The sequence below is a fragment of the Pagrus major genome, chromosome 24 (genome assembly GCF_040436345.1).
Source record: "Pagrus major chromosome 24, Pma_NU_1.0".
Lineage (NCBI taxonomy): Eukaryota > Metazoa > Chordata > Actinopteri > Spariformes > Sparidae > Pagrus > Pagrus major.
In genome coordinates, this window is record NC_133238.1 from 18,058,488 (window position 1) to 18,079,030 (window position 20,543).

The following is a 20,543-nucleotide window of genomic DNA, read 5'->3' on the forward strand; positions in this document are numbered from 1 at the left end:
TATAACACACGAGATGACGTAGGAAACGCACAATACGTACATGTTGAAAAGAATGACACAAACACACACCAGCTCCTCATACATATTTAATTATATGCGAGATGAAAACATGTTTTAAAAGGATTTAAATGTCTAAATCCCATGTGGGTTATATCAACAAACAAACTAGTCACATGTCATCGGGAATTTTGACTTTTAAGGCAGTTGTACGAGGAGTTATAGAAAGATTTGAAGTAGCACGTGTTCGTCTCTACATCGTAGAGTATTAAACCGCAGAGTTCCCCTCTGAAGTCTTTCAACAAGCGGACAGACACGGTCACGATGTGCTTAAGGCCTCAGGTTACTGGACAGCGATAAGTCCAAAAAGTCTAAGAAATGACTGGATCCTCAACATTCAAGAAATACTTTGCTGGTAAATCAAGATGTAATTGTCCTTCAGACACACAGGACTCCTCGGTTCTAGCTTCTACTGCTGACGGTGATCCAGGTTTCGTCTTTAGGCGTGGATACCAGCTCGGATCGGACCTCCATGACCTGTCCCTTCAACTTGTGAAGCTTCAGCTGACGCACCAACGTGCTGAGCAGGACGGTGGCGACGGTGTAGGCGAACCTATCGGAGAAGAACAAATACGATGAACGTTCAAAGTCAAATTAGCGTCTTTATACAGCTCCAGTAACTATTCAAGTGTTAGCTCGGTCTTCTCTGTTGTCGAGTGTTAACGTTGGTCTTTACCTGAGTTCTGGGCACGTTTGATTCCCAGAGAATCCGAGCAGACAGAAGCTCTTCCTCACCGATTCCTCCTCAAATCGATTGGGGTCAAACCTGAAGGACATGAACGAAATTGGACAAATCAATAATCTAAACCTGAGAGAAAAACCCCACAATGTGACGATGTGATGCTGTTTTAACTATCGACATGTGCTCAATGTTTTCCAGGAGGTACTTTGTGATGAACACTTTCTTTTTAGCCACTTATTCCTCCATCTACAGTCATGCTGGTGGCCAGCCTTGAGCTAAATGCTAATGTCAGCTCCCAAAAAGCTAATGCCAACACGATGATGTTTGAGCAGGTGTGACCAGGAGTGACCATATTAGGATGCGAGGGTGGAGCTTGGGAGGACATCCTGTAGCGACTTGTCAGTCACAAGGTAGTAATTTATGGGCGGCCATTTTGAAATGAATTGATAAACACGTCACAGAGTGAACGGCGCACCTGTACGGGGCGCTCCAGGTGTCAGAGTCTTGCAGGACCACTCCCAAAGCGTAGATGACCAAAGTCTGAAGCACAGCAAGAACAACGTTTAAGCATCATTTTGAATACATACGCACATTTTAAGCATCTCTTTATATGATCTTGTGTTTCTGTTTTCCTTTCATGTCTCATGCAAAGCACTTTGAATGTCCTTGTTTCGAAGGGTGCGATGCAAATAAACTCGCCTTGTCTTCGTAACTGCTGTCATTTTCAGGTCTAATATAATTTTCTTCATTTTAATTATTGATTTTCTTTTAGTCTCTGGGAAAAAGTTCTGCATAAAATAATAAACAGGAACCAGAAAAACACAATAACAGAGAGCTGGATCCAAATTATTGTGTTTGTTTCCACAATCTGACACTTGATTCACTTTGACAAACTCATCCAGACACTTTTAGGACTTATTATTATGTAAAATCTTACAAATATGCGCAGCTCTACTAAACGCCAACTCACCCACAGACAGTTCATTTACATTTAAATGATGTCAGGCATATGTTGGTCAAACTAAAGTAGACAATTTCTGTATCATCTGCATAATTAAAGTTTGTCTGGCAGTCATAACTTCATGATAAGCTGAAGAGAAATAAACAGACGGACGGCTGCAGACAGCAGAAACCAGATACCTCTTTAGGGATGACATGTTGATCGACTTTGCCCTCCACTTCCTGAAGTCGAGCCGCGACGGGGGTCAGCTTGGCAGTCCTCACCGTCTCGTTGAGGACCTGCTGGCAGTATCTTTCCAAGGACAGAAATGTGATAAGATCAAGGTTACCGAGCGATGCCTGGATGAGATTTTTGACTTTTACACCCCAACCTGGCAAATCTGTCAAAATACATCATCTTTAAATGCTTCGCTAAAACTGGACGAACGCCAGGTGTCTCGTCTGAGATGTTAACTGAGTCCAAAGATCTTACCTGAGCTGAGGGATCTTGTCAAGAGTAACTGGATCTGAACCCAAAACCTCGTCCAGCTCCTGGTACAGTTTGTCCTGAACTTCCTCTGAGGTGGACAGGAAGTGGAGCGCCCAGATACACACTGTGAAAACACATTTCACATTTTATAAACCAGAGAAAAGGAGCTTTTGTTTACTTTTTCTCAGATGCTGTCGCTGATTGTTTAATTTTAAATATTAATAATATGAATGTCTCAGTGTTTTAAAGAGCGACTTCAGGGTCACCACAGTCCCAAACTAAAGCAGCTGATTATTCGAGTATTTGAAATAAAAATTCAAACATTCTCTGGTTTGAGGATCTGATCACAGTAAACTGAATATTGTCAGACGTGTACAGACGTCACCGTGGGCTCGGATAGATTTAATTTAATAATCAGTCAACAAACAAGAGATCTGATCTGGAAATGTTTCCACTTACAGTTGGCTGTGATGACGCATCCGGCCAAAGTGAAGACCATACAGTCCTCCATGATCTGAAACCAACAAACAAACTTCACATCAGACCTTTATCAGAACTTTATGGCTCGTCTGGGTTCGGTGACTCCATCAGTATTCACCTGTCGTTCTGTGAGGCTGGACTGCAGCAGAGTGTCCACAAACATCGTCTGCTTCCTCTGGGCTTTTCTCTCCTTCGCCACTGACAGCAGCACGGACTCCATTTCTGACAGAGCTGAACACCCGCGAGGAAAAACATTAAAAAAAAAAGACATCGTCATTTGACTTTTTGGCACGAACACAAAGCTGCCTGACACTCAAACTGAGGTAACAAGCTGAAAAGACTTCGAGCTCTTCAGACAGCATTTAAAAGAAAGTCCCCGTGTGTCTGTCCTTGGCAGATGAATAAAAAAAAGCCTCTTTAACAGTGGCTGTTAACTGATTAAGGTGAAAGCACAGAAAATTCAGCCTTTATCGTCTCTCAGGCTCCATTTCTAGCTTTCACAAACAAATCACGGCAGAGCCTCTGCAAACATTTCCTCCTGTTTCACCACATCCAAGCAGCCGAACGCTGCTCCCAAATGTCAACACACAGCAGGTGTGAAGGGCTAAATGGAAACAAATGAAAATCAAGACAAAAAATAGACTCACTAGACTCAAAAAAGGATGAAAGGAGGTAGTGTTTCTCAAAATAGATGAGGTCAGCTCAGGTAAAGCTTCCACACTCACCCTTCTCATAATGTCCCTTCCTGCTGGAGCTCTTCTCCAGCGAGCCGTCCAAGTAGCCTTTCCCGATTTCTGACCAGATCTGGTGGAGTCGGAAGAAGAGGAAAACAAAATCAACTGGCACATTTTAACAGATCTCTGACAGGCAAAATTCTGCTGCTTTTTGGGCATTTCTAAACCACCATTCGGCGAGAACATCACACTGGATGTGACCTCACACCTCCGGGACTTGAGACGGTTCAAAACCAGCATCCTTTCTACTACATCAGTGAGCACTGAGATCAGGGCTTCTGGGTCAAACTGGGTTCTTACGGTTGTTATTCACTTTGGACAGTAGCCAGGCTGCTAGCGGTAGCCCTGTGCTAACATGACAAGGAGACACTAGTCGGGGGGAAAGATTAAAAGCTGTTTCTGCTTTCAGGTAAGACAAACAGTGAGACATTTTTTCTGTGACGAGGCCCAGTGCACAAAAGTCACTGAGGTTTATGTCATAGGTAAAATCTTTTCTTCAAACTCACCACGTCGTGGTTTTTGCGGAAGGAAATGACATCAGCGTCGTCTCTGAATCTCTCTCCCAGAGCCAGCTGGGTGACCGACTTCATGGCCAGACCCAGCAGGTGGGCACAGAGAGGGGTGTGCTGAGCGTCCGGGAACGACTTCCACTTTCCCACCAGCTCGTCCACCAGCTTTAAGAAGACACGGACATTATACGTACTTCTACACGTCAGTGCAGTCGTCAACATGTGTTTTATCAGCGATACAAACCTTGAGCACCAGAGGGAAGTTGTTCTTCAGCGTGTTGTTGATGGCACTCTCGTACACCTTCTTCCTGATCACGGTCTCATTGGCCCCGCCTCCCATTCCTGACTGGTAACCTAGCAACGACTTCAGCATCGTCTCAAAGGAGTCAGCTGAGAGGAGAAACAAAAAGAGGGAAGCTTTGTCTTTAGCTTCTGCAAGGTCTTTATTCAGTTGGACAATCATCCAAACAGCGTGGTGCATGTTGGTGCACGTACTGCTGTGGTTTGGGTTGATGTGTTGCTGTAGCTGCTGCACAGAACCGAGGCTGACCACCGGCCGGCCGCCGAACCAGAACGACGCCACAGACCCAAACTCCTGATGCAGACTGACCAGGAACTCGTGCAGGCTGCCTTTGTTCACGATGTCCTGCAGGTTCCCATCCCTGAGAGAGAAGAAAGACATGATGTCAGTCTAATGTGAATATTTATTGCACTTTTACCTGCTTGTATATGACCTTCACAGCATCCTGTTAGTAAAATATAGTGTACAAGCAGCTGTGAAAACAGATTTAAGATGACAACTTACTTCTCATCTGTAGGATTGAGACCTGGGATGCCAGAGGCCCTCCTGGATGACTGAAAACATGATTATCAATTGAATTTCTTGGTAAACGTCAATAAAATACTTAATTATTTTGACTTTTTTGACAATATAGATATCTGTACTGTCTACTCGGACTTTCAAACGCATCTTCTTCCTCCCTTAACGAGTTTAAATGTGGTTAAACCAGTCCAATTTAGAGCTAAAGCCAAAGAGTTAGTGATCCATTCAGTAGTACGGAATCTCATTGAAAAATAAGGCAATTTACTGCTTCCTCACGTCCACACAAACGCACACATTCAAACACGTCATTTCAGGTAATTAGATTAACATTTAATACCTTCTGGCAAAATCGGCGAAAAAATTACGGACTAAACATCCTCCATTTTTTAGTTAATTAACTTTAAAAGCTAGTCGATTAATGGTTAATGGCGCTTGTTACCGCCCACCGAGAACTCTCAAAGTTGTCTTTTATTCAACCAGGTTCCTGATTGGTGTATTGGATGTGCGCCGAAACGACATACAGATTTTAACAATTCATTTAACATCTTAAATTACATTATATGACACGTTTTTTGCGGGTAACTGAGCGAGGTTGCGTTAAATGACTGTCTACAATAGGTGACGGATGTGCTAAGTCGCTAGCTAACTCGGCTAACTTGAAACTTGCAGACTTACCGGATACAAGTAGAGAACAGCGCCCACCAGGATGATGACAAACGTCACAGCGAAGATGGCAAAGTCCAGCATGACGTCTCGCTTCTAGCAGCGCTCGTTGTTTTCACTTTTACTCATGAATATGTGGAGATTTCCACCCAAACTGGTCCCAGTCTGCGTTACCACGTCAACAGAAACTGCACGGGCAGGATCGCTGCTCTGCGATCGACTGCGCGGTCTGATCGGCTGACAGAGCGAAGTAATCGATCCCAGGATGAATCGATGGATACTCACCTTTAATTAATCCTGGTGCAGCATCTCAACAGAGTAATCGCTTACTGCTGCTTGCCTGCAGCTGCTGTTAGCTCAGTTAGCTCAGTTAGCAGTGCAGTTAGTGGTCTTTATTTTGTTTCCTTTTGGGTGTAAATAAAGAGGTCGTTGTCGGATTAGTTGAATAAAACTCTGTATTTAAAAAGAGACGAGCACGTTCACGTTTCCAAAAAGTTACAAAAATAAAACGACAACACATTCAGAGTTCACTGCCTAAAAATACAAAACATGTGCAAAATAACAACAAAGCCGCGGCGAGCGTCTTCTCAGGCCGTCATTTCTGATTTGTCCTCTGCTTTGGGAGGCTCGATCTCCATGGCCAGCAGGTAACCTGAGGGACAGGGACGAGATAATAAATGTTTAAAGGTGGATCTTCCTTTAAAAATTAATATTAAAGCTGTTCTCTCTCTCTCTCTCTCACATTCAGTGTAGTCTGTCTCAGGTCGGGTGGCGATGAAGATCCAGGCCAGCCCCACCAGCAGCGCCACCACCAGGTTGATGGTCACCCACGGGTGGAGGATCTGGTGCTCCAACCCTGGTGGCCTAGAGAAGAGAGAGGTATCAGAACCGGGCTTCACGGTAACATAGCAACATAAACGAGTCCAGCGAGCTCACCATAACGTCGTGTTGGCGGCCGGGTACAGGTTGATTCGATCGCTGGTCATCTGCTGGCTCAGAGAGAGGACCAACGCCGAGAAATACACTGGATGAGCCCAAAATAAACAAAGAGTGTTAACTGAAACCGAACACACACAATCTGATAGAGAAGAAAAGATTGTTCACCCTTTTAAAATCCCTGTGTTGACTCACAGAACGAGGCGAGAGCGACCGGGTCCAGTGTGACGAACTCCCGCAGAGCCATGGAGCCTTTAGCCAGGTTCACTCTGAGAGCACAAGAGTGAACTTTTAAAAAAAAACAACCAGACGATGTCTGACTTTTTTGTTTGAAAAATGGCTGAAAAGGTTTCCAGCTTTACCTGTCGAAAGCAGCCACGGTGCTGATGGCCAGCAGCATGTAGAGCAGCGACTGCGAGGGGTAAGCCAGGCTGTGGTACTGCTCCAGCAGGTTGGACAGAGCGGTGAGGTGCTGCCCGGCTAACATGTACACCACCACCACGTTCCACACGGCGTAGCCCGCCAGGAAGCCGTGACAGTACAGTCCAAACACCCTGCAACAGATCACAGAGGAGAGTAGAGAGATTTAGAGAGGGAGGAACACACACTCGTAGATGTTTTACTTTGCAGGAGACGGTTTTTCTTCACCGAAAGCCTTCGTGCACTCTGACAGAAACGTCTCTGGTGGTCCAGAGCGGCTGGATGTGCTGGAAGTCGGCCATGTTGTCCGTCTGGTCGCTGGTCTTCCTCCAGTCGGAGCGATCGGCAGCCTGGAAACGCTCTGCAAGACGACACGCACACATTTAGAGAAGTTCCAGTCACAACTCAAACAGACTGGATTTCCTCTGGTGTTACTCACTGTTCCTCTCCACGAACACCTTCCCCACCGGCTGACTCTGACCCTGAGGGGCCGAGAACAGGGAATGATGGGGGATCGGAGGAGGGGAGTCGGTGATGATGTCATCCTCTTCTACGTCCAGCTCGTCAGGAAGTTGTGATTCAACAGCTTTGGACTTCCTGGAAAGACAAGAATAAAGAATAAAGGTTAAAGTTATATATATAAAGTTAATGTAACAACGTGACAACACCAACAATGTTTACATTCTTACTTTTTCTTTTTGGGTTTTTTCACCACTTCCTCTCCATCGGTGGTCTGATCAGCTGCGTCTCCGTTCACCAGGTCGGCTTGGTCGTCTTCGAGATCTGAAACCATGAATTCACATTCAAATCATCTTGAGACAGAGAAATTAATGCAGAAAAGCAGCATTCATAGGGAAGCTTATGTCTTCTCCGTGTTTACCTATCGTGGCAGTTTTCTTCTTCTTCTTCCTCCTCTGCGGCGGTGCGTCCGACGTGGCTTCAGAGGAAAGATGCTCTCCGACCTCAGATTCCCTCCGGCTGCCCAAACCGCCCATCTCCATCCCCTGATCTGAACAGGAAACAGCACAAACTTTATACATTACAAATTAAAATGTCATTATTTTGCTTTTATTTTGATAATGGAAACCCAACAAATGTAGGAAACTCTTCTCACAGTCGGCTTTTAACTGAGAAGTGATTCACACCAATATAATCCCTGAACTGTCCCTTTAAATCCAGGTAAATAAAAGGTGTAAGGTTTTACGTACCGTCCATATCGTCGACTCCATTCGTCTCCTTCCTCACCCTCTTCTTCTTCTTGAGTTTTGCAGCCGGTGCCTCTCCTGTACAAGATGATGAATAAAGGAAAGATACGTCAAATCGAGAACTTCGATAACAAACCAAATGTGCAAAATTTCAATATTTTAAATCGTGACTCACCAGTTGTGTCTTGACTTCATGTTTCAATGCGTCCAACAAAAGAAAAGAACAAAGTTCGTTCAGACTGTTCAGCGTTAATACTGCAGATAAAGACAAATATGTAAAGTGACACGTTTTCCTACCTCGGCATTGTGGGAAGTGATCGCTGTCCTCGCTTAAGAGACAAAAAAGAAAAGTCAGTTTTCTTCTTTGTGTTTATTCAACCAAACCTTTTGCATCCATAACTCGTTAACACAAAACCAAATTCATCTTATTTTAGGGGTTTGAGGTTTCTTCAACATGTTTAAAGCCTCACAATTCAATTTAACATTTGTTTTAAGGCATGAAAAATTAGTTAATTAGTAACCAAAAGCATGAACTCACTGATATTTAAATCACATTTTTGTGGCACATCCCAGCAGTTTATTACAAATGATTGCTGATATTATCATTAACTATGACCTTGACTTGGATAAGCAACAGATAAATGATTAGATGGATGTGTTAGACAATTAAAAAATAACTAATTAAGGTCCACGAATGGAGGGATTACGATGTTGGAGGATTTTTAAGCCATAATTTTGCTCTAACATTTGTTTTTATAACTAATAACGCCTTATTTGACCTGTAGATATCCTGTTTAATGACTATTTTTCCTTCTCGTACGTGCAAAAACAGACCAGAAGTTGACAACCACAACAACTGCAACAAATCTGACACTTAACAGGCAGTAAAATTGGATTTAGAAGGTGTTCGGTTCCATCAAACGTGGCATAAACACATTAACAGATTAGCTCTCGTCATAAACTACTTTCTTTCAAAGTTTTAGTCAAACGGTAACGTACAGTCTGATTAAAATAAGCTTACCAGGGTCTTTCTGGTCATTCCCCTCAAGAATCAGAGAAGAGTGGAGCGAAGCTACACGTAACATCTTGGCTGACTCATTTAAATCCTCGGCTAAATCTGTGTTCATACATCCGCCACGACGGGGATTATTCAGGGCAGAGGTCAGACGACTCGAACCTTTTCAGACTCTTGTGTGTGGGAGGGCGAAACGTCCAGGAAGACAGGAGCGTCTCTGAGAGCTGCTTTAATCTTTCTGATGCTGGATAAACAACAACACTGAACGCTGAGTTTACCGTCCCTGAACACACTCGGACAACTTCTGAGGATCCTTTTTAATGCTTTAAAAGCCTTGTTAGGTGACAAGCAGATTAAATAAAAGTTGTTAACAATGAATCCTCAAGTGAGAAGCAAAAGTTTGACATTTCTGCTCATAATCGGAGTACTAATCACTCACAGGGACATTTTCACATGTCTCTGATTATACTTACTTACATACTTTTACTTAAATAACAATTCCAGCTGTTTCCACTTGTAGCTTTAGTGTGGTATTAGTACTTTTATTTTGAAAGGGTGTGAATACTTCCTCCAAATCTGACCAAATATTTGAGCTTTCTGCTTTTTATCATCCTAAATTAAATTACCTAAAATAAGACTGAGGTAACTTGCAGGACAATGCAGTGTCAAAAATAACAATAATAAACATCTTATACGACGTAACTTAGTGCTCTCATAACTGTAAAGAAACGAGGTAAAACTAATAATAAACATAAGAGTTACCTGACTGACCTGTGGGAGAGGAGGCAGCTCCCTGGGTCGCATTTTCTGTCATGGAAAAAGAGATTATTAGCATTATTTACAAGTAAAGTTAGCATGAAGCTAGCTCCCTATTTTAAGATGCAACGCTAACCTACGTTATCATGGAGCGGCCTGAAGCTACACAACAGTTAGCTAACCTTATTATACACGACAGAAAGTTAGTTTACACCGAAAATAATGCATTTAAAGTGTCAAAATAATATTTATCGATATAAAGCTAATGTTACTATCCAAGCTGCCCCACTAGTGTCAGCTAGGTGTCACCGTTATTTAGGTAAATAATTACCTTTGAGCCTCCCGGATCCATTTAATGAAATTAATCCGAAAGCTGCGCCTTTAAATATTCATATAGCTAAATCATCTTTATATTAAAAGTGTATTTTAACGACTTAAACCGTTAAAAAGTGAGAAAACTGCCACTTTGTTTATTTTCCGTTCCGTACGCGGCAACTTTTAATCCGGATGTTTTTACGGGTAGCACACGACACTTCCTGTATCGTCAAAATAAAAGCTCATATACAAAGCCAGCAGAGGCAAGTCAAGTTAAGTGGTGTATTAATGTCACAAACATGCACAAAAATTAAAATTTCATTGCTTTGTTTCATATTATCACATTGTTTCAGTCAAATAAGGACACAAAGACTTTTGGGGTTTTTTCAAACAGTGTTTTTTAATGTTTAAAACATAAGAACCATAACAAAAACATTAAACTACAGACTCAAGGACAGTTCCCCACCTCCCCCCCTAATGTTTCTAAAAAAAACCCTGACTTTCTAAAATGTAAACATCAATTGGAAGCAGATCAGATTCTTTACTGCAGGTTTGTGTATAACAGTGGGAAGCAGGGCATGAAATTAAAAATGAGTTTTTTCCCAACAATTTTGCAACATTTAGCAGGGAACTGTTTTGTCTATGAGCAATCTGCGCTTTGTCGTTTTGTTGAGAAAAAGGAGCACTTAACTGAGTTCAAAACCCCTGCTGACCCTCTAAACTCGTTTTGACATGAAACTCTGACACAGTTTAGGGGATTTCTTTGGGTTTGACTCCAGCTCCATCTTATCTTTGGGGATTTGAAGCGACTTACGGAGCAGATCAAGCACACAAGTAACAACAAGCTTAAAATATTAAGATGTATTTCATGCCCTACTCCCCTACAACATGCATAATTCGACTTAAAATTGATTTGACATGTGAGAAATGTGTAATATGATTGCTGCCATGATAACAGGGTTCACATCTCTGTCGTCCCCTCATCTCCTCCTCCTCGTCTGTCCTCCCTTACGACGCGGCGGTGGGTCGTATCCAGCTGGCGGGGACCCACTGCGGCTCGTCCTGCGCCTTCGTCACCGCCGTCAGCAGCTGGATGCAGGAGTCCTGCAGCTCATCGTTGACGATCACATGGTCGAAGAACTGCCAGTACTGAGACTCGATCTTACGGGCCGATTCTTCCATCTCCTGGAAGTCTTCATCCTGGTGGAGGAAACAAAAGTCAGATCACAGCATCAATCGAGCAGGGCTGCAGGTACTTCACTACCAAAGTATTTATGTAGGTATATATATCAGGGGTCCCACACCTTCTTATACATCACATCCAAGACTATTCAAGGACTTTCCAGGACCTGTGGACCAATAAAATGTGTCTTTGGGAGAGTTTACCTTGAACGGTCGGTTGACGTAGTAGTTGGTGGTGATGAACGCCTCCTGTCTGGTCTCCCTGAGGCGCTCCAGTGGTGGAGGCTTCACATAGACGACGTAGGCTCTCAGTTCGTGGGTCCTCACTGCCTGAATGGCCTGAAAAGAGGGATATTTTATCTAGCATTAAATAAAAGTGATTGACGTCATTTAAAGGACACATATTCTGCTCATTTTCAGGTGATATTTTTATTTTGGGTGCCTACTACTAAATTTTTACATGCTTTTATATTGAAAAACTCAGTTTTAGTGCCCATCTCTTAAGGCCCCCAGTTTGCTCTGATTGGTCAGCTCTCCCAGGGCTGAGCAGGCAGCACACATTGTCTCGTGTTCCCTGAAATAACTTGTGTTTTGACCTTCAGGGCCACCGTATTTTATTGTCTCAAGCATTGCTGAACCTCTCCTGTCGTTCTTACGTTTGGCTCGATGTCGATGACGCAGATTTTTCCGCTGTTTAAAACTTCCTTCACAGACTCGATGCTGGTGCCGTAGTTATTCCCTTTGTTCTCCCCGTACTCCAGAAACCTGCAGGACAGAATGTTTTTGTTACCAAACACAGGGATTAGTTGTACTTGGACTACAAAATGGAGAATAATAGAGCGTGTCCACTACATTCATTATTCATGGCTCACAGCAGAGACGGTTGTACCTGTTGTTGTACATCATGTTGTCGAAGATTTCTCGGCTGGTGAAGTAATACTCTCTGCCAGACTCCTCGTATCCTTTGGGTGATCTTGTCGTGTCTGCTCAAAGAAAAAGGGACATTTTACAAGATTGAAGTAAAAACAGGACTACTGTGTCTTTTCAATGGGTTGTAATAAACATTTTGGTGATTTTGTTGATTCTGAATTGGGTACGTACGAGGTACGGCTCCCTGGAAGACGTTTGGGTTCATCTCGATCAAGCGCCTCCGGAGTTCATTCACACCGACACCAGGCGGACCTGAGAGATGAAGAAAATATCCAACATTTTAATCACAATCACAAAAAGAACTTCAGTTTCTGTTCTTGTAGAAAATATATACATTCATGTATACACTTTCAATGACTCTTGTCTATTTTAAAACACTTTCAAGGCCTTGATTTGTTTCCTCAATTCATGTTTGGTCCTTGGTATTTAGCTTGTAAGTAGAAAATATACAAAATAAAATCTGATAATTCCCATAATGTATTGTACAATGCAGTTTACAACACAGTAAAATAACCCAAATTTGACTTTGTCGTGTACAAACTACAAAGTCCCCCTTTAACGTATCACATATTGATTGGAAATTGTTTATTTGATCATTTTATGGATTTATTCTTTCAAAATATCAAAAAGACAAAATGCAAAAAGAAAAATAAATACGTAAATTCAAGCACTTTCAATGACCCAGGTGGGAACTCTACTGTACCCAGGAGGGCGATGAGGCGGTGAGCGTCCTGCGGGTGGCGCTGGTAGCGCACCACCTCCTCGTAGGGGCTGTTGAGGGCGCTGTGGCAGCTGCTGGGGCAGCGGGTGTGGCAGGACGGCTGGGTGGTGCTGTGAGAGCGCCGCCGACACAGACGCATGCTGCGCCTGAAGCCCACTGAGAGAAAAGTATATTCAGTGACCAGGTCGGACTTTTTAATGTGCAGGTGAGAGTCGTGATGTCTGAAGACTTACCCAAGTAGAGCCCCTCAATGTTGGTGCTGAAGTCATCCTCCTCTGTTAACATGAAGAGACACAGAGAGGCAGAGTGAGACAGATGGATTAAAGGACCAAAAGACATTTAGTGTATTGTTGTGAAAGCATCTGAGGTGATTGATCATTTCTGCAAAAATCAGTTTCAGCTCCAAAATACAGCTGCACGCAAAGTGATTTGTCTTCGTCACTTTGGTCTTTTTTACTCTAGACAATTTGTTTTTTCTTTTTCAGTCCTTGTCTTTTCATGATTGCTTTATATATATATATATATATATATATATATATATATATATATATATATAGGCACATATATCACAGCAGCAACCTCTGAATCATCCACAAGTCACTGCGATTCCCTTTAACAGTGGAAAAAGTGCAGAAACAGAGATGGCAATACTGATCACACGTCAGGAAGCTTTTTATGATATTTAACAGAAGAACATACAAAGTTCGAGATGTGTACAAAATCCAACATCACGATATTTTTGACTTTATATAAAAATGTGACAAAACTCCTACCAAAGCTCAACCGCTACAGGATTAAGGAGTTTTTAAATATATATATATCAATAAATACACAACCAATATAAACAAAGATAAATATATGTTATATATAAAATGTGAACAAATATATCAAGATGTCAGCTGATCACTCTTACATTTACGCAAAATATAAACCAACACCAACAACAATCACCTTAGTTTGGGTATTAAAATATTATAATCAAAATATGTACTGTTAAAAAGAAATGGCAACACAAGAATGAGACAATAAGATCGGCTCAGCCCATGTCTTCAGTCTATTTGGAGGACAAAACCTGACTAAAGTTAATTAAATCTTATAGATAGAAATAGAAAAATATTTTCTTGTTGATAAACAAAAATCCTGAGTCGAAAGGAAAAGATCAAAAAAATAAAAATTTAAAGAATGGCTGAAACAGAAGACGAGATAATGCGACCTTTATTGTCATGTATGCATCAAGCTGAAAACAGTCTGGATCCTACAATTCCCATAATGCAATGCAACAAGTTTGAAACACAGGCACGATTACCCAACTTGACTTTGTCAGGTAAAAACGACAAAGTAACTTATTACATATTGTTTATTTGTTTTTTTTTGTTTTTACTGTTTATGAATGTTTTTTTCTTTCAGTTATTTCCCTAATTTTTCATGTTTGATCCTCCGTACATGTAAAGATCTTGTACACATTCATGAGTTTTCTCTTCACAGGCAGATATATAGACAAACATTTGTGTTTTTCTCACCTTCTCTGAGCTCGTCTGACATTCCCCCCATCAGACAGCAGAAGAGAAACAACAACAAATGCTTCAGATGAAGGACAAGAGACAGCGACGCTTCACAAGTGAAACATAAAGATGAAATCAACAAAGACTTACCTACCAGATTCAAATGCCTCCTCGTCTGACGGAAAAAGGAAAACAAGCAGGAAGAAGTTACTCACAGAGCAGGAGAGACAAGCTCAAGAAAGCAATACGTGACAGGTGAGCTTTACCTGCTTCAACACATTTATCATCGATGGCCATCATGTCTTCCTCTGTGGGTGGAGAAAGGAAATAAAAAGTTAAATCTGTGACAGGACACATAAATCATCTCTCTGGTCTCTGGTGTTGCTGTAAACATGAAATCTCTCCTTACCTTCCTCTACAGTGCTCACTTCAGTAAGCGTGGGGTTAAAAAAACAATGGAAACTCAATTGTGAAACCATGTTGTCAATTCTGAATCCGTTCAGACTTTTATTATTATATAAAGTTAGAGAAACATGTGGGTGAACTTACAGGTCTGTATGCAGGCATGTGGCTGATAAGGCTGAGACCACCAGAACTCCCTCTGCTTCCTGTTACAACAGACGGACTCAGGTATAAATGATGCTACATGCAAACAAACCACTTACACATCAGCTTTAAAGTCAAAATGCTGAACTAAGTAGGCTGAATATCAATAAGACATAAAAATATCCCTGTAATAAAGAAAAACACATAAAAAACTGACATCTTCAATGTACAAAGTCATTAAACTCATTCTGACCTTTTCAGCAGGTTGGTGGAGGGGATGAGGCCGGCACAGGATGTGTTACTGGGCAGTTTCTTGGCCTGCCACCAGAGGGCGTCTGTCTGGTCCACGATCTCCAGGACGTCACCTTTTCTGAAGCTCATACCGGCGTCGGCGCAGGGGATGGTCGGGTCCTGATGAGGGCTGTAGTCTGCCATGGCCCGCACGTAGAGCTAACACCGGACAAGTTAGTTTATTAAGATGATATTTAATTTTTAAGATTGAAAAACAAGAGGTAAAGGAATGAGGCAGGTACAGATGATGATTAATTACCATCGTCTGGTTGTGGACCGGCCTTTCTGTGATGGGAATGACCTTGAACATGATGGTGCCTTGCGACTTTGCTTGCTGATTGGACACAAAATTGATTAATTATCAAGTATTAATGGCTTCTAGACTTATTAAAACATCACATTTCAACCTGAATCTGGTTTGAATTAAACAGCTTAAAAACAAAGCTTGTGACATTTATTGTTACCAGACAGGACACAATAAAGCGAGAATAATAATTCGACTGAATTCCCCTTTTTTCACTTTAATCATAGTATTTCAATCACTAGACAAATCAGGAATTTGGGCAGTTATTCAAAGGTCTGAAACCAAGCTACAGAGAAGACATTTGGGCACTCAGGACCACAGCTATGGAGGAGGGAAAATGACATACAGTATATGATATGAATATAATTACATTTGCGCTCGCATTTCACAGTTAGCATCCATGTTAATGACTTACCACAACTTGGATAACTTGCTCAGGTTCCATCCCATCCACAGAAAAACCATTCACCTCTATGATCCTGTCCCCTGCATGGAGCAGACCTAAACACACATACATGCAAATTAAAATCAGGCTATGAACTTCAATTCATTCTACAGCTAACTTTATTTCTCTCATGTGCATCCCAGCATATGAAGCGTACCTGGCTACGGGATATGTTTACATTTAAGTTTGGATTATTTTGCTCAAAACACAATCAAAGTGCAGATGTTCTAGCTTCTAGTCAATGATGCAAAGCTGTGATATAAAGCCAATTGAGAACAATAAAACATGTAGTGACAAAAGGCTCACCACTTCGATCCGCCAGCCCTCCATGAATCACCCGGGCAACAAAAATCTCCCCTGTGATCTCGTTCCTCTTTATAGTTGCTCCCTAGAACAGAAGAGTCATCTGTTGGTCAAAACAAATCACACAAATGGAGACAAATAAAGCTGAAGGGAATCTTTGGGAAGCCACGACAGGATGCAAAGACTTGGTGGTGAAATGGAAGGAGGAAGGATTATGCAAAATTACAATGACACAAATGACCGCTGGTGGTGTTTCTGAAATGAGGGCTCTAGACATCAGGCATCATTGGTGAGAAGAAGGCGAAAGTTGAAATATGAAAGAATGAAATGGTCCACAATGATGGAAAAAAAGTGAAATGCGACAAAAAATACAAAATAAATGTCAACTACCACTGTGCTTGATAGGACCCAAGAAATCCACTCTTTGGACACTCTTTGGCATCTCTCATGTCGCCTTCTTCCTCCTCTTCTTCCGCTGGCTTGATCGATTTCCTTTCACTTTGTGGGAGGTTTCCTTGGACTCATTGAGCTTGCCATTGGTCAGAGGGTGCTTGGAAGCTTGAAGCTCAGCCTGAACATGCTTCTTCTGCGACAAAGGGGTGTTCTTGGTTTTCAGGGTAGTTCGGGGTGACCCATGGCAAGATACAGACAGACAGCTGGTGCCCTGAGAGGTGGAGGGGGCATCCAGGGAGCTGTTGAAGGAGCTGGAGGAGGTGGAGGAAGGAAGTGAGGGGAAGGAACATCTGGATTGATGTGTCAGGGATGGACGTTGCTCTCTGCTTTTTGGAGATTTCTTGGGTGTGCCGTCTTGCTCAGTGGCTGCAGGGTTTGGGAAGCTGATGTCAGTTCTGGTGGCGGCGAGGAGCATCTGAAGTCGGTCTACCACCTGTGTGAGGAGCACTAAGGCCTGGGAGTTGTCCTGCACCGTGTCCGACATGCGTTCAGTTGCGGCTGCCATCTTCTCCCCAAGGAGCTTGATGTCTTTGGTGCTGTTCTCCATGGAGCTGGCCGCCAGCTGCACTGTTGTCCTCAGCTCGTCCAGACTCTCTTGCTTGGCAAGCTCAACAGGCGGCACCGGAGGCAAGTTCACAACTCGGTGAGGGCGCAAGGGGCTCGGGGGAGCAGTGCGGATGCGAGGGCTTTGGTTTCGAAGCCTGGGTGGCACGCCTCTATGGAAGTAGTGGTCTATATTGGAGTAGTATGGGACAGTAAGACACGGGGGAGACGCAGTCCATCTCCGGGGTGTTGGAAGAGAGGATGTGGCTCCTGCGGACCCTCCTTCTTCTTCTTCATCTCCGCTGTCTAGCTCTTCAACGATGTTGTCTCCAATCAAAAAAATAGACATTATTAATCCATGAAAAAGTAGCAGTGGTGAATGATGGAAGAAGAGGGCGCAATGACGAAATGACGACAGATCTTTTCTTACCAATCATAACAGAGTTGTAGACTGCAGGCGCAGAGCGGTTCAGACTTTGCTCCCACAGCAGGTTGGTGTAACAAACTCTACACTGGCTCACCGGCTTGCTACAGCAAATCTGACACCTACTCATTTGCTTATAGCGAGGTGGAGGGTACGGCCGAGCTGCTTCAGCATGACACAGCGGCTCAGTTGGCGGGTAGCTGCCTCTGCGAACGCTACACCAAGATGACTCATTGACACATGGGCTTGCAGGAGCAGGGCTCTCGACCCTGAATGCACCACCTTGGTGAAGCCTCTGATGGGTCAGACGCCTCAGGGTGTCCCAGTGACTGCGGATACCCCCTCTAGGGCTTTTTGCACATGGGGGGGAGGCACTGGGCAGCGGCAGCTTGACTCTCTGGTGGTCGTAAAGAGGGAACAACTTCCAGTTGAAAAATCAACGTTTCAAAGATGGGAAACTTGCCAAGAAGCCTCATTAAATACTTTCTATGAAAAGAACTGAGCAATACATGACTAAAAGACAAACCTATGACAAAAAATAAGAGAGAGAGATTAATAATAAGTGAGTGAATGTTTCCAAACTGTTTTGTTTCTCTTAAAAAGTCCTTCTTTTCCAGTGGTGTCTGCTGTTATGAAATGATCTGTAGCATTAACAAACAATTATTCAAATGACAGATTATAAAATTCAAACATCTGGTCTCTGTTGGATGCAGTCAGCTGTTTGATTTATGTTTGGCAAGAAAAAAAAAGCCGCCTACACATCAAAATACCCACGAGCATCTGCTTCCACAGGACTGGAAAAGCATTTCTACTGTGGAGCAGTTTGTATAATGAAATGTATGCACGGTTTAATAGAAAATATTGAAAATATGAACAGTTTATGGTCATTAAAACTAAATTTTTAACTTTTTCTAGATATATGAGCAGTTTAAAGGGTCAGTTCAGTTCAGAGTTACAAAGGAAGGAACCATTTCAAACTGCACTACATGGCCAAAAATATGCGGACAGCTCTTGCCTGTATTAAGGTCATATCAGCACTATTTTCTGTCACAGAAATGGTCTCAATATTGACTGTAAAGTTCTTGAATCAGAACATTTTTGACTGCGACAACCTAAAAAAAAAATACTCTAAACCAAACTTCATTTGCTTTTTTACAAATTTTAACAAGTAATGAGGAGACTTCAGGTGTGAAGCTCACCAGAGGCTGTTTGTTCTTGACCAGACAGACGATTCTGGTGGCCTCCTCATCGTCCGGAAGGTCTTCTGGCATTGGTGGCAGCACCGGCTCATAGTCCTTCTGGGCCACCGTATCATGAGCTGAGAGAAGAGCCTGAAAACGTGGAGATGAAACAGGGTTTTAAATCAAAACCTGGTGTGCAGCTGGTCAAGATAACAAAGTAGTTCACCCCACATGCATGTTTAACTGTGTTATTTTAACAATGCATAAAGCTTTCAGAAACCCCAAATTACAAGAACAATGTGCAAATCTTTGATGATAATCATTTAAAATATTGTTATACAACAGTTAAAGGTTGTGAAAGTATTGTTTTACTACGTACACCCACTAATGCAAAGTGTATTTACATCGTTTTTGTGCATTTTTTTCATTAAAAGTCAGTTTAAGTGACTGAAAGTATCAATAATTCAGTCACTTTGGGTTCAAAGCACTTTTATCAGGCCAAACTGCTATTTTTAGACTTTAACCTCAAAGACTCAGACGTGATTTCTCACCTGCAGATGTGGTTGTCTCAGCAGGCGGTACAGCTCTTTGGCCTCTTCAGAGCAGCCCTGCAGCGACCTGATGTCGATCAGCAGCTACACAGACAAGAAAATCCAACATTTATAAAAAATAAAAGACTTTAACAAAATGGACGAAAGCAACAAAATCTTATTAAAAAAAACAAACCTGAAGTGAAAGTCCTGAAGCGTAGTCCAGAGCTGGTGCTGGAGAATCTCTCAGGTACCTCTGAAGACACTCGAAAACCTGAAAACATTTTTGTACCATATTTTTGCTTCTTTTAGTTTAAAAAAAGCTTAAAAATGAATAAAATCTGAACAACAAAAATACATTTTTCATAAATATTGTTTTCAATGATTTAATATGTTACATTGAATAAGACTTAAACAACATTTTTAATCCAGATCTCTATCTATGGTTATGGTATCTAAGTGTTTTCTGACCTTGAGCAGCGACTGCAGCCAGGCGGCGTTCAGCAGACTGTGGAGGATCTCGGCTCCGTCGATGTCCTCGCTCACCGACCGTCTCACCTCCTCGATCACATCTGTCAGGATCTGACGCAGGCCTGCAGCACGTCAACACACCAGAGGGTTTATTAGAGCGGAAACAGGAAGTGGTACCAGGACCGGCAGTACAAGTTACACTTCCCCCCCGACTGACCGTGTTCTCCGAGCTCACAGTGAGGGTTTAACACCTGAGCCTCCACCGCCTGCCTCATGGTCACGGGACCACCGACCTCTGACCCCAACCACCTGCTGTCTGCTGGTCTGGAACAAACCTGGAAAATATAACACAACAAACAGTGTTAGTGTTTTTGTATTTTTGGATCAGACTTTGTACAAATCTTTGATACTATTAGTTTGATTTTGATTTTTTATACAATTTTATGTCTTATTTTATTTTTATTTATGATTTTATTGCTTTGATATTTGAATTCAGAAGACAAATTACACTTAATTAATGCTTTTTAAGAGTCATTTTTGGAGAAATCATCTTATATTTATATAAGCATTGCGGGGAAGTGTAAAGGTAAGTAGTGTGTGCATGAGGTCCTGTGCAGAGGTAGGATTAATGTATTAATATGATTATTATAGAGGAGACTCTTGAGACTTTCTAAGGCTCTGCAGACACTCTGC

General features: G+C 42.3%; 3 protein-coding genes across 4 annotated transcripts; all 3 read right to left on the reverse strand.

Moving 5' to 3' along the window:
* Positions 1-73: 73 nt before the first annotated feature.
* On the reverse strand, positions 74-5,572 carry cyp20a1 (cytochrome P450, family 20, subfamily A, polypeptide 1). Its single transcript, XM_073462653.1, has 13 exons — positions 5,390-5,572; positions 4,697-4,746; positions 4,387-4,553; positions 4,136-4,281; positions 3,889-4,056; positions 3,374-3,452; positions 2,767-2,879; positions 2,628-2,682; positions 2,172-2,292; positions 1,880-1,991; positions 1,215-1,279; positions 734-823; positions 74-610 (listed from the first exon to the last, which is right to left on the reverse strand). The coding sequence occupies exons 1-13, from the start codon at positions 5,459-5,461 to the stop codon at positions 460-462; spliced, it is 1,389 nt and encodes a 462-aa protein (XP_073318754.1). The 5' UTR covers positions 5,462-5,572; the 3' UTR covers positions 74-459.
* Positions 5,573-5,814: 242 nt separating this feature from the next.
* On the reverse strand, positions 5,815-10,202 carry tmem237b (transmembrane protein 237b). 2 transcript variants are annotated; one of them, XM_073462271.1, is made up of 14 exons: positions 10,041-10,202; positions 9,725-9,760; positions 8,236-8,267; positions 8,114-8,127; positions 7,942-8,016; positions 7,614-7,742; positions 7,423-7,516; positions 7,173-7,330; positions 6,962-7,094; positions 6,676-6,867; positions 6,509-6,582; positions 6,314-6,401; positions 6,120-6,241; positions 5,815-6,029 (listed from the first exon to the last, which is right to left on the reverse strand). In XM_073462271.1, the coding sequence occupies exons 1-14, from the start codon at positions 10,059-10,061 to the stop codon at positions 5,965-5,967; spliced, it is 1,233 nt and encodes a 410-aa protein (XP_073318372.1). In that variant the 5' UTR covers positions 10,062-10,202; the 3' UTR covers positions 5,815-5,964. The 2 variants fall into 2 exon arrangements, with proteins under 2 accessions (XP_073318372.1, XP_073318371.1); XM_073462270.1 differs by having other exon boundaries at positions 9,716-9,760.
* A 235-nt stretch (positions 10,203-10,437) lies between these two features.
* mpp4b (MAGUK p55 scaffold protein 4b) lies at positions 10,438-20,125 on the reverse strand. Its single transcript, XM_073495469.1, has 21 exons — positions 20,068-20,125; positions 19,851-19,972; positions 19,576-19,653; positions 19,401-19,484; positions 18,868-18,999; positions 16,252-16,333; positions 15,916-16,001; positions 15,456-15,530; positions 15,159-15,355; positions 14,909-14,967; positions 14,769-14,786; positions 14,626-14,667; positions 14,514-14,534; positions 14,378-14,392; positions 13,091-13,132; positions 12,840-13,013; positions 12,308-12,388; positions 12,096-12,189; positions 11,863-11,971; positions 11,411-11,545; positions 10,438-11,224 (listed from the first exon to the last, which is right to left on the reverse strand). Exons 1-21 carry the CDS (start codon positions 20,123-20,125, stop codon positions 11,033-11,035), a joined length of 1,896 nt encoding a protein of 631 aa, XP_073351570.1. The 3' UTR covers positions 10,438-11,032.
* Between the last annotated feature and the right edge of the window lie 418 nt (positions 20,126-20,543).

Coding starts and splice junctions, on each gene's coding strand:
- cyp20a1 (XM_073462653.1), bottom strand. CDS start 5,461: ATGCTGGACTTTGCCATCTTCGCTGTGACGTTTGTCATCATCCTGGTG. Junction 4,057..4,135: donor ACTTCCCTCTGGTGCTCAAG/GTTTGTATCGCT, acceptor GTCTTCTTAAAG/CTGGTGGACGAGCTGGTGGG. Junction 611..733: donor CAAACGTGCCCAGAACTCAG/GTAAAGACCAAC, acceptor CTTCTCCGATAG/GTTCGCCTACACCGTCGCCA.
- tmem237b (XM_073462270.1), bottom strand. CDS start 10,061: ATGGATCCGGGAGGCTCAAAG. Junction 9,761..10,040: donor TGGATCCGGGAGGCTCAAAG/GTAATTATTTAC, acceptor TTTCCATGACAG/AAAATGCGACCCAGGGAGCT. Junction 7,095..7,172: donor GGTGTTCGTGGAGAGGAACA/GTGAGTAACACC, acceptor GTCGTCTTGCAG/AGCGTTTCCAGGCTGCCGAT.
- mpp4b (XM_073495469.1), bottom strand. CDS start 20,125: ATGAGGCAGGCGGTGGAGGCTCAGGTGTTAAACCCTCACTGTGAGCTC. Junction 19,973..20,067: donor CTGTGAGCTCGGAGAACACG/GTCAGTCGGGGG, acceptor GACGTGCTGCAG/GCCTGCGTCAGATCCTGACA. Junction 15,356..15,455: donor CGGTCCACAACCAGACGATG/GTAATTAATCAT, acceptor GTCCGGTGTTAG/CTCTACGTGCGGGCCATGGC.